Source organism: Drosophila novamexicana, unplaced genomic scaffold (genome assembly GCF_003285875.2).
Source record: "Drosophila novamexicana strain 15010-1031.04,08,12 unplaced genomic scaffold, DnovRS2.1 tig00001059-arrow-arrow-pilon, whole genome shotgun sequence".
Lineage (NCBI taxonomy): Eukaryota > Metazoa > Arthropoda > Insecta > Diptera > Drosophilidae > Drosophila > Drosophila novamexicana.
Window position 1 is genome coordinate 1,105,099 of NW_020824837.1, and position 12,388 is coordinate 1,117,486.

General features: G+C 43.6%; 2 protein-coding genes across 7 annotated transcripts; one reads left to right on the top strand and one right to left on the bottom strand.

Moving 5' to 3' along the window:
• The first annotated feature begins 1,809 nt into the window (after positions 1-1,809).
• LOC115765868 lies at positions 1,810-10,197 on the top strand. Of its 6 annotated transcripts, XM_030709600.1 has the most exons (14): positions 1,814-2,034; positions 2,094-2,218; positions 2,278-2,488; positions 2,921-3,053; positions 3,123-3,259; positions 3,353-3,997; positions 4,055-4,256; positions 4,635-5,014; positions 5,193-5,746; positions 5,810-6,109; positions 6,357-8,021; positions 8,160-9,085; positions 9,143-9,524; positions 10,046-10,197. In XM_030709600.1, exons 1-14 carry the CDS (start codon positions 1,854-1,856, stop codon positions 10,097-10,099), a joined length of 5,895 nt encoding a protein of 1,964 aa, XP_030565460.1. In that variant the 5' UTR covers positions 1,814-1,853; the 3' UTR covers positions 10,100-10,197. The 6 variants fall into 6 exon arrangements, with proteins under 6 accessions (XP_030565466.1, XP_030565460.1, XP_030565464.1 ...); XM_030709604.1 differs by lacking the exon at positions 6,357-8,021 and having other exon boundaries at positions 1,815-2,034; XM_030709606.1 differs by lacking the exons at positions 8,160-9,085; positions 9,143-9,524; positions 10,046-10,197 and having other exon boundaries at positions 1,810-2,034; positions 6,314-6,584.
• On the bottom strand, positions 10,110-11,240 carry LOC115765870 (peptidyl-prolyl cis-trans isomerase, rhodopsin-specific isozyme). Its single transcript, XM_030709607.1, has 2 exons — positions 10,525-11,240; positions 10,110-10,394 (listed from the first exon to the last, which is right to left on the bottom strand). Exons 1-2 carry the CDS (start codon positions 11,029-11,031, stop codon positions 10,191-10,193), a joined length of 711 nt encoding a protein of 236 aa, XP_030565467.1. The 5' UTR covers positions 11,032-11,240; the 3' UTR covers positions 10,110-10,190.
• Positions 11,241-12,388: the final 1,148 nt, after the last annotated feature.

The following is a 12,388-nucleotide window of genomic DNA, read 5'->3' on the forward strand; positions in this document are numbered from 1 at the left end:
GCTATGATGACCATATAATCTCAGAGTCACTCACAGTCACACATATCGCGATGAAATTGGAATACCCTCGGCAAGCATTTGCGGAACACGAACAGAAGTCGCTGCTCTTTGTCATTATATCCGGAGTAGGAGCTCACATTTCTCTTCATCGTATCGGGCCGGCATTGCAGCATGCATTGAAAGACTCTGCAATTTTCGGGTATCTTGTTACGGCGACCGCCGACCGCCGACACCGCAACCTGACATGTGTGGACAGTGGCCTTCCATTATCTGTGCCTCGGAGTCCTTGTGCCCTGGCGTCCTGTTCGTGCTGTTCGGGTGCATGTGAAGTGGCGTGATTTATAAGCGCTTTGCCGGCGATAATAAACACAGGGTGCGAGTGCGACGAACGACGAGCTCAAACACGCCCACAGTTTGGACTGGCAGAGGTGGATGGGGGGGGGGTGCACACAAACAAGAGGTGGGCGGGGGTGGCAACACATGCAAAATAGTTTGCTATCCTTTGGCACATCCTTTTGCCTTGCTTTCAATTTTATTTGTTCGTTTTGCGGTTGCATTGGCTTTGGGGCCGATTTTTTATTATGCCCTGAACTCATTGAAAATTGGCAAAACAGGGTATATTGTTTTTTTTTAAATGTATGCGATAGGTAAGTGGAGGCTTTGTCTACCAGATAACTGATGTATAATATTCCTCTAAAATGTCTGCCTATCTGTATGTCCGTCCCTTTTTATTATTTATAAGAGACGACAGAGAAAGGGAGACAGAGGGAGAAGAAGACTACCTGAACAGATCAAGTTTAGTTTAAATTATCGATAGCTTATCCGCTTGCATGAAATCGATAAGTATCGATACTATATATATGATCTAGAGTGTTCAAATGTATGTCGGTTATCTAAACATGCCCAACATTTTTCACTTTTTGCAAATGTCGAACATTTTCCGACAATTTTATAAAGAGTTCTCGTTTGCTGAGTTCAGGGTAACTGCTAGTCGATCATTGCCGACTGTTGCCCTCTTATTTGTTTTACTTGCGTCCGTTTGACAATAAGAATGGCAATAGACGAGGCCAGTCGAACCAAGCTAACCGCACGTCGGTTCGGTTCCAACACGCTTCCCTGGCCTGGCCCCATATCATTAATTTTGCACAAAAGGACATTTCGCCTTTTGCCAAATGCAGGAATGAACCGATCAACGAAACGGGACCAACAAATAAATAAGGCTCGCAACGACTTTGTTTCTGCATTGGCAGCTGCTGCGACTGCATATTTGTGCCCGATGCCAAGGCAGTCTGAGCCATGTCTTTGGCCTGCCCAATACGTTCGACATTTTGTTGGTCACACGCTGCGTTGAGTTTTGCCAAATTGAAATTGTTTTCCCAAACAACAACGGGGCGTATACGTAACATGAGATTGTCTATGCCTTTGCCAAAAATCTCTGTGCATGTGTGTTGATGTCCGTGTTTCGTTAAGAGAATGTCACAATCATGTGCTCCGAGCAAGAATCAAATGCATAGAAACATCAGCCTACAGCAGTAGGTACTAGAATATAAGTATATAAAACTGTATGTACACTCAAAGAATATTTTCCCTTCATTTAAAAAAAAAAGAAAAGAATTGGCAACAAATTTAATTATTGAAAGCAAAGTGTAATAATATTTGAAGCTTGCACATTGCAAGGCATTGCCACGTGCGGAAAATGAGTGGAAACCATCTAGAGAGAGAGAGAGAGAAAGAGAGAGAGAGAGAGAGAGAGTAGGGAATAAAACACTCGACCATTTAGTAAGTAAGTATTAAGTGACACAAAATACACAAACAAATGCTTGTTTAGAGTTTCAATGAAAATAATATGAAAAATGGATACGTGCACAACAGCACGTGTTTCTAACAAGCCAGAATCCCGAACTGTTAGCACAAATGGTACCGAAGTGTCTGAGGAATGCTATGAAGATAGCTTTGAGGATAACGAGCCCCGAGCTCCGCCATCGTATCGCAGTACACGTTCGAAGGCCTACGGCTGTTGCATTGCCAAAACGTGTAAGTTTTCACCCACATACGATTGTACCCATGTGTATATACCATTAATCCTTTCACAGACTACAGTGAATATGGCAATCTGGTGGACAGTCTGCATATTACGCCGCGATTGATAATACAAAAGAAGGCCTTTCGAAAGAATTCAACATACGGCTTAAACATAGCGATTCGAAACACTGGACTGGTATTATATATATTAAATGTTTATACTCATTCGTACTATTTGCATTCACCTCATCCTAGTATCAACGTAAAATCACGATTACTACGGATAGTCCCAGCGATACCACAATTGTGATACTACAACCCGAACTGAATCGTTTTATTGAGACAGACAAGGTACTCAATGTGAAGATCAACATTCGCAGCAAAACGTCTAAGAACATAAATCGGCCACGTCACATATTAATTCATTCCTTTCATCCGAACATAACGTTTCAAGTGCCCATAATCGGTAAATGGTGGAGTAATATCCCGATAATACCCTGTAACCAGAAGTTAAGTGAGATGGCATATAGGTTTATAAAGCTATATTCGATCCAATATTATATATATATATATAATTGTGATCGATCGATTTAATAGATGTGCACGATACTTTTCGAAAATCGATATTTATCGACACTTAATTAATAACTATTTTGATAAATATTATTTAAAGTAATTATCGTTTTTGACAAATATCTCTTGCGATAAACACCGTTACCCATTGATATAACTTCCGATAAGTATCGTTGTTTCCCCCTTTCCCTTGCGTTTCGAATTATTAATACGCGAATTTTTCTCTAATGAGATCTTTTATTCACATAAGATCTGGCTACAGGGTAACTCCCATTCGAGCTCTCTCGACTATAGTTCTAATGTTAATTTCAAAATTCATCCACAGTCTTGAAAAATATGACCGAGCCGTTTGTTTGTGAGCACATAACCCTGCCCCCTACCGTGCCCAGGGACAGATCGCATTATGAACTAATAATGTACAATCCAACCAAAGATCCCATTACCGTGAAATACCGAAAGTAAGTTTTGCTTAAACTTAAACTATGCAAATTTAACGAACATTATTTTCTTTTTTCGATAATTTGCAGTAGTTTTAAGGGTATCATCCTGCACACTTTGAATAAAAACGTGATAGTGCCGCACGACTACCTTAAGCTATTGATCAAATTTGATCCAAAGAATCTGCAGGAATACAAGGGCTTCTTCAATGTTAAATTTGGTGTGAGTATGTATCAAAAGACCGACAGAGAGAGAGAGAAAGAGAATTGTAATTGCCTGCAGGGCTGATCTACAATATACAGCCAACCCCCTTCTACAGGTCCACCCAAGCTGGTGATCTTCAAGTATGTGCCCATGTCGATGAACGTGTACATAAACCGAGGCTACATATCGTTTGGCCTGAACAAATTTGGCGATGAAATCCAGCGCACGATAACCATATGCAACGAGAGCCCCCATGCAGTCCTGATGAGCACCTCCTTCTATGCCGCACCAAAATCAGAAGAAGAAATTTATGAAAGTGAGTCGGACGACATATCGGAACATTCACAAATATCGGACAAGCTACTCGAGTCGGCCATCAGCATGCACAGCGTGCTTCTCTACGATTTTGACGAACTGCGCCAAAGCGGTAGTCTATCATATTCGGAATCGGCTGCCTCTCACTTTCGATTGGAGGCACCGACGGAACTGGAGTCGCTGGACTCATACGAGATAATTCTCATATTCCGACCCGTCGCCGGTGAAGAGCCCTTTTCCGAAAATAAGGAACCGCCATTTCTGCAGCGCACCAAAATCAATTTCTGTTTCACGGACTTCAGCGAATGCATGCAATCCCATTATATAGTCGCCGAGGGGGAGATCGCTGGCATTGAGTTGGAGGTGTTTCCGAAAGTAATTGACTTTCGTAAGATCTATTTGGGGGAGGAGCATTGCGCCTTCATCAAAATCTTAAATGTGGATGGTCGGTAAGCGAGCTATCGCTCCAGTTCCCAAAATTATAACATCGCACTCTCTTCAGGGGTACCTGCCAGAGTCAAGTACAAGGATTGCCTGGAACCGGAAGACTGTGGAGTTCGTGTTACGCCATTAGAGGGTTTCGTTTTGGAGCCATGCGATCGTGGCATCTTTCACGTATCCTTCTTCACCATTGTATTGTCACGTTTCTTTGTGACGCTGCGTTTTAAGGTGGAATACGGCGCGTATTATACTGTTACCATAAAGTTAGTTCGATCGACTCTCCAACTAGAGCTCTGCATCGGGTCAACCGAAGAATCTTTCGAATACTCGAACAGTTATTTCGGTCGAGTGAGTCGAGACAAATCCACCGAAAAATAGGTTCGAGCTTTTCGAACTCGCTTCAGACTCAAACTTGTTGCGAACTCAAGCAGCTCAAACTTCGTTTGTAAGAATTTCTTTGGGTTTGGTGAGTTTTTTGTTCAACCTTCGCTAGAGTCAATCGGCTTCAAAGTTTGCAACAAGTAGGTTGACCAATCCAGAGCTCTATTTGTGCCTTAAATTTCAACCTTCCATTCCTCTCTCTCTCTCTTTCTCTCTCTCTATCTCTCTCTCTCCCTCTCTCTCTCCCTCTCTCTCTGCAGGGGCGTTGGCCAACATGTTCAGTTGCGCACATTTCCACAGCTTGTCGAATTTGGCAGCATACCCTTTGCTGTGCCCCAAAAACGCTTAATGCTACTTATGAATCCTCTGGCCGTGCCTATCACCATGCAGGTGACTGCCACGGACGATGGCTCAGAACAGCCTTTGGTCTTTAACATACGCGACTCCACCGAAATGCTGCCCATCACGATACGAGATCCCATTAAACATTTGCAACAAGTACACGAGGATCTACGCGGCCCAAATTATGATGTCAATGAAAAAATTGAGCTATCTACCGTCGAGCCCGATATGTTATCCGAGAAGTCACTCACGATCAACGAATCCGTTTATAGCCTTCAGTTCGAAGAGGACATCATAGGTAATCCGAAACATTTCTCTATATTACGAAACTATCTGTCCGTCTGATTCTATGAGAAGAAGTCTACCAGCTTGGAATTATTACTCCATATTCCGAACATCTGATATTTAAGCTTCGGTGTTTCTGAGTTATCTATTTGACCTACTTCAAACTGACTTAATTAATTTCTGTCTTACAGAGCCGGTTCCTGTATTGGCTACCCATCTGCTGAAAACTCTAAAGAGACAGAAGATTTTCGACAAATCGGAAACGGACAAGCGTGTCATACACGAGGCTCTAAGCAGTCTCTTAGAGACGAATTACTTTAGCATTATGAAGAAGCATAACAGCTTCATATTCCTCGACTGGAATGCCATACCGAGTGATCCCAATGAGGTGTATTGCGACAACGAGATTATCTATCTGAGACCCAACACTGGACGCAGCATTACCATATTGGTTATACCGAATCGCGTTGGCTACTTTCATCGATCGTTGAGCGTGCGCATCTGTCCGGCCACGCCCATGGATACATCTGAATCCACGGATGAACAGCAACTTAAGACGCTAATCAGGTCGGAATTCCTTTGCTCGAAGCTCTGGTTCGAGTACAACTGCTGCACGCCGGATATCACTTGGGAGAACTGTGTCGATCTGACCGGTCGCATTATCTATGCCGGTGAGGAGTATTCGTTTGATATGGAATTCTGGAACACATCCAAAGTCGGCGGATTTATACACTATGATGTGGTTGTAAGTTAACAAAAGAAGGGTTTCAAGAATGAAAATATTAACCGATATTAATTACACACACAGCCAAAGGAAATGAATTTTCGGGATGGCAACTGGAAGTTCTACATTGGCTCGAACTCGCATGTGGTTGGCAAATGTTTGATCACTTTCCGTGTGCTCGGCACAAACAAGCTCTCGGGTCTTTTACGAATTGTCGGCGGTCCACATCCCTATCCATTTCATTTGTTTGCAAATGTATTGCCCACCGAAATATGCGTTACACCGAAAGCTGTGCACGTACGTCTGCAGGTTTTTGAGCTCAACAAATTTCATATATATATAGAAAATTGCTCGCCAACCATAACAATCCTCTCCATGAAATTGGTAAGTGTATAATAAGAGAATTCCATTCATTCTGCTGTTTAAATACTCGACTCGCCGAACTTTAAGACATGCTCGACCTGCTAGAGTCAGCAACATGTTCGCGCTCGAACAAAATATTCAAGTTTGAAGCGAGCTCAAATTTTTTTGCGCGAAACACCTCGCTTTCTTTTATATTAGCTAGAATCAGATATAATTCCGTTATAGAATACCTGTTTGAATGTACACAAATATTACGCATTACCCCCAGAAAGACATCGAGTTTCAGCATCTGACAACGCGCGGCGGCAAGTTGGCGCCCACTGGTCAGAGCATGTACACGACCTTGGTGTCAATGTTTCCCGATCCAGATCTATATACGAACACATTATATATAGACTTGCAGTTTGACAATGTCATGGAAATACCAATTACCTTTCTGGTGGAGGGAGTGCCCATTTACTTCGAACCCAACATTAAAGAGGGCTTCGATGCGGGTCTACTCTTTACGGACACCAAGGAAAACTTTATGGCCAATATCTATCGCTATCGATTTCCGGTGAAGCTGACCAATCTGGGACATCGCTCCTACCGCTTAAATGTGACCCGGCTAACCACTTACAGCCCGGCCAAGAAGACGAGTGCCTGTGTTAACCAACCGCTGACGGCACGTTTCGATCTACAGCCCAAGCTGCTGGAGGTGCCAGCCGAGAGTGAGGATAACATGGAGATAATGATGACCAGCTACGAGGAGGGTCTCTACTTCTGCGACTTCATGATGGTCGTAACAGACATGAAATATCCGCAGCGCAAACAAGTGATACGCATGACAATCAAGGCGCAGTTTGGCGAATGCCAATTGACCTGGGATCGCAAGCAGCTCAACTTCAATTTCCAGCCCAATGATCCGCTCAAAGAGCGCCCACAGATGCGCACAGCCAACCTGATCAGTCTGGTGAACCTGCCCATAGATGAGGTAGTCCTGGAGGTGGTGGGTCCATTCCGCATCAAAGAACTCTATGAGCACACGTTAGAGAGGCAAATCCAAGTGTCTTTGAAGAGTCGCGAGGAGAAGGAGATTTTCGTCAGCCTCAACAAGTCGACAATGAAGCAGATCTTCTGCAAGCTGGTCGAGGGTCGCATCAATGTCTATGCTCAGGGCAAAAAGCATAAATATCTGTCGCTGCGGCTCAATGTGCTGGTGCCCGAAATCAATATCATACAGCCAGACCTGGTGCTCTTTGATCGTGGTCGTCCGTTTAATCATAATGTGGTTATCATCAATCACGGCTGCACCACCGCCGATTTTAAGTGGCGTCGCATCGACGAATCGGAGCATTACATTGGCGACGATAATTCAGTCGATGTGGTCGCCGAAGTGCTGTCCGAGATCCTGCGCACGCTGGAATACAATTTCACCTGCGAGGAGGAGCAGAACATGACGTTGCGCTATCAGCAATGTCGCTGCCAGTTCCACAGCGAGCAACAAAATGGCAGCCTCATATTGGAGATCATCGATGAGATCATCAACGAGCTCGATCTCAGCCGTCGACGCTTCCACATACCCATGAACGATATGTTGCCCGAGTCGCTCGACAACAGCGATCGGCACAGCTCCACCAGCTTTGTTCAGCACACAATCGATCACATTTTGGATAGGCTGAATATTGAGTCCAGCCAGTACCTGTCGGAGCCCTCCTCCGAATACTGTTTCTCGGATCGTTTCATTTACTTCTACGAGAAGGTGGGCCAAGTCAAGAAAATGGAGAATCAGGAATGCCTGCTACATCTGCCGCATGTACGTCGCTCCCATGAGGTCAAGTCCGTCTTCCAGCTGGATGTCATTGGCGGGCGGAGCGAGTATTTGTCGGTGACCCTTGTCAATTTGGTACAGAAAATCAAATACCACAAGGACAATATCTATCTGAATGTCAGGGTAAATATTGTAGAACTATATAACTCTCAGTCTATTTAGATCCTTTGTCTCTCAATCAAACCCCTCGACTCATACATATTATGTTGCCGCCGTTGTGACAATCCGTTTTTTATTTAATCTATATCTATCTGCTTATAGCCCTGGTACGAGACGTTTAATACCATTGTCCGCATCTCCAATGTGACCAAATATCCGCTGCAATTGCTTTTGATGGGACCAGCTAACAACGAGACGCGACTAATCGATGGCTATGCCAAACTCATGCAGGAGGAGGCGCTGTTTTTGGGGCCCCTGGGCACGGGCAAGGTCAAAGTGTCCGGCATTCTGGGCTTCAATGAGAACTTTCTGCGCATATTCAGCGTGATGATCAATAATAGTGCGTACAGCTTTTTCCGGCTGCGTGGCCAGGGCATCATGCCCGTCTTGAATATAACGACGCCACTGCCCAAGGTGGAGCAGAGCATATCAGAGGTTTTGGAGGAATACGAATTCATGCGTAAGATATACAATTACGAGATATTCAAGAGCATCACAGAGCGAGACAGAGAGCCGGCGGCCCTGGGCGAGGAGGAGGGCTTTCAGGAGGATCGGGTGAGCTGCGATTTTAGCGAGCTGTCCGAGAGCGAGGAGGATATGCCCAGCGAAAGGCAGCGCCAACATGATATACAGCTCTTCAAGATGGTGAAGACCTATGTGCTGGTCAATAACAATCAGGAGCTGCCAAATGCCGTGGTGCTCAATCAGATGCTCGTCACGGAGCGTTACATACATCGTTTGCGCAACAATCCCGACTTATATTCGGTACATCAGAAGGTCTACAACAGCTATGAGAGCCAGACCCGGACCCAGGGCTATAAGCTGCCTGTCAATGTCCGGCATTTCACGGTCCAGCCGCTGCCCTGCGAGCAGCTGGCCTATGTCCTCGATCTGGGTCCGCTGACCCGGGACACCCTAAGGCGTTTCGAATTGCGTCTGCATTTCTTTGGACCCGGCAAACTGATAGCAGCCGCACGCACAGCCGTACGTATTCCGGGGCTCTATGTGGACTTCAACGTGGAAAATCAGTAAGTAGCCAAAATAATTATATTTCTAGCTAAAGTCTAATATTTGCGTATTTACAGTCCCGACAAGAAGTTCACCTACTGGGCCGAGAAGTGTACGGAGCCCGAGTTCTTTAACAAGGGCTATCGCAACATGTGGGAGCGTTTATTGGACGCAGATACGAATCCCAAGTTGAAGCATGCGCATTCCTTTGATTTCGACGCCTTTGTGCGGCATCAGCGCGATATTACGGACAAGGATCGTCGCATGATCGAGGAGTATTACAATAGCCTAAATCTCTCCGTTTATCCCGATCACAAGCATCATTTCACGCTGGCCAAGATTCATACGGCAAATCTATCCAATTTCTCAGGCGTCGATATGCGCCTGGTTGGCTACTTTAAGCCCGAGTCCAAGTACTATGAGCTCGATCAGCGCATTGTGGACTATATATATATCGATGTAAGTCCGTTTTTACCATATAACTTGCTGAGCATAGATTTCTATATTGTCCGATATTTTCGATCAGTCCTGTCCGTCTGTCTGTGCCTATGTAAACTGATCTCTCTGAGCAGTTATTGCAGTGAAACTTCTTCCAGATACCTATCTCTGCTCTACAGATCATATATTTGCAGCTCGAAGCTTTGAGTTGATATATGAGTTTTTCTTCAATAAACTATTACTCTAGTAGATTCGTCGCAAAATCAGAAAGGAGCTCTTGAATGAATAATTTAATCAGCATAAAATGAATAGTTAAACACATTTTTTATTAATAAACGAGCGACATTTAATGCAACTAGAAATGCCTACATAGAACAGAGAACACCTTTTCATACATGAAATATAAATTATTCTACTAAAAATAAAGGCACTTGATTATCTTGTATGCCTTTCGCTTCGGCTACCGAACTTACTTTCTGCGGTTATTTTTTTTTTTTTTTGTTATTTTTTAATACCCTTCTTTTTAACTTTCATGTTTCCAGCTCCACATGGGACCCACTCTGCCAATTCTGCTGCGGGGCGTGATCAAGGCTTGAGTTAGCGGGAATATTCTTTATTTTAAATCTGACAATGTTTCGTATTTAAATGTTATGTGCATAAATAAAAAGACAAGCGCCAAAAAGGGCATCAGCAATACATGTTAAGCTGACGGAAAAAGTAGTGAAAAATGAGTAAAACTAGAAAGGAGCTGGTCACCGGCAAACCGGCCGCCCTTATCCAGCCCAAGATGTTAAAGTCATCCGGATAGAATTCAAATTGTTCCGTTGGCAGCTCGCCGCAGTTGGTTATAATCACCGGATCGATGGGAAAGTCGTCCGTGTCGGTCTTGACCTGCAACCAACAACAAAATTAAACAAGTAGATATTATTTAAAAATAAGCAAATTTACATTAAATTTAAGCAACAAATAGCTTAGCTTTAAGAAAACAAAAGTCAAATATGTATCCCTCTCCGCCACTCACATCTTCTATGGCATAGATAGTGTCCATGCCGTCCAGCACCTTGCCAAAGACCGTATGCTTGCCATCCAACCACTTGGCGCCAACTGTCGTCACATAGAACTGACAGCCATTCGTGTTGGGGCCACGATTCGCCATGCCCAGGTAGCCGGGACGATTGTGCTCAATGCCCAGGCCCTTGTCCTCGTCCTCAAAGAAGTCGCCGTAGATGCTGATGGAGCCAGTGCCATCGCCGCTGACTATATCGCCGCCCTGCACCAGGAACCGGTCCACGATCCGATGAAATGTGGCGCCCACATAGCTGCTGCCGTTGATGCCCCGTAGACAGATGTGCCGGAAATTGGCCACCGTCTTGGGCGCCAATTGGCCAAAGAGTCCGAACGTGATCCGGCCCAGTGGCTGCTTCTTGTGCTTAACGTCCATATAAATTCTGGAAGTTACAGTGAAGCTCAGCGCATTGCCCGCAGCGACCACAGTGAACAGAATCAGCAGCGAACCGAACAACCTCATGACGTTTCCAAAAATAATTTGTGTCGTCTGGTGAAATAGCTGACAGCAACTGAACTCGAAAACCTGTGATCCAAGCTGCCAGCGTCAATGAAGCCCTACAAATTTTAGGTTAAGTGCAACAAACTAGACAACCTCCCCACCTAGGCATACCCAAATACACACACACATGCACATACACATATGTGTCATTGATTTTTTGTTTAATTTTGTTTAATTCGCCTTCAGCTAAATACACTGTACTGTTTTGCCGCCATAAAAATGCTAAATTTTAAATTTTCAAATTGCCGCAATTAATTTTCAATACTTTAAACAACTATATCTCGGGTTAAAGTCAAATTTACATATTATTCAAATATTTAATATTTTTAACAATTTAACAACAATGACCATAACTCGGGTAAATAAAACCCGATTTTTGAGTGATATACCTCTTTCAACTCGCACAGATCCTAACTATCGATTGCCATCGATATATAGTTACATTAAATTTTAGCTGATTTAAAATTTGCATTTTTTTAAATGCAATCAAATCAAAATACAGATATATGTCCTTTTTAACAAAGTAGCTACATAAATATCTATGCCATACTCTTTAAAACTACGCCGAGTTCTGTGTCCAACAAATCTAATGGTCCAAGCAGCCATTGCATGTCACTCAACTGTGTCTGCAACTGATATTTAAAATTTAACGGTCGCCAAATTCCATTCGGCATGTCGGCTGTGTCACAAAACTTCAACCAAATTCAACTGAATTACCAGGCGAACAGAAATGCCAGCAGGTAGCCAAAAGTCCGAGACACCAGAACAAAATTAGTTTGTGCGCCGGCGCGCCATTGGTCAAGCGGAAATCCATTATGGCTGCTCGGCGAAATAAGTAACTGTAACTATCCTTTTGCTTTGATTCCTCTATGCATATTCGTCAATATATAGTGATGCGCAAGCACGCAAGTGATGCGCCGTATTTGGCTGAATAATGCAGTATCCGCTAAAACTAGCCATTTATTTTAAGAAATGCCGACAAGTTTAGTAAATTGTGTCTGATCTTGGGGAGATGATATTTTTGGACTCGTGAGAGTATATTAATCAGATTAAATATTGTCAAATTTTAATTTTGCAATTTTTTTTGTCAATCGGACTTGTGATCCGCAGGTGTCGAGTAAACTATATATTTTCTCGATCGGCGTAAATTAATTTTATATTTAGCTTTATTTGGCATGCATTTAATATCTTTTATGTCCTACTTAAGATAAAAGCTATATACATATATAAGTCATACGCTTCCAAACTCCGTCCTGTGCCTAACAGATCGAATAATCCAGGGGTTATCTTGGCAGCATACGAGATATCAAACCGATTT

Bases quoted from the DNA above. Each gene is read 5' to 3' on its own strand.
- LOC115765868 (XM_030709600.1), top strand. From the start codon at position 1,854: ATGGATACGTGCACAACAGCACGTGTTTCTAACAAGCCAGAATCCCGA. The intron at 2,035-2,093 runs GTAAGTTTTCAC...ATCCTTTCACAG, and splicing joins CTGTTGCATTGCCAAAACGT to ACTACAGTGAATATGGCAAT. The intron at 5,747-5,809 runs GTAAGTTAACAA...TTACACACACAG, and splicing joins TTATACACTATGATGTGGTT to CCAAAGGAAATGAATTTTCG.
- LOC115765870 (XM_030709607.1), bottom strand. From the start codon at position 11,031: ATGAGGTTGTTCGGTTCGCTGCTGATTCTGTTCACTGTGGTCGCTGCG. The intron at 10,395-10,524 runs GTGAGTGGCGGA...TGTTGGTTGCAG, and splicing joins CTATCTATGCCATAGAAGAT to GTCAAGACCGACACGGACGA.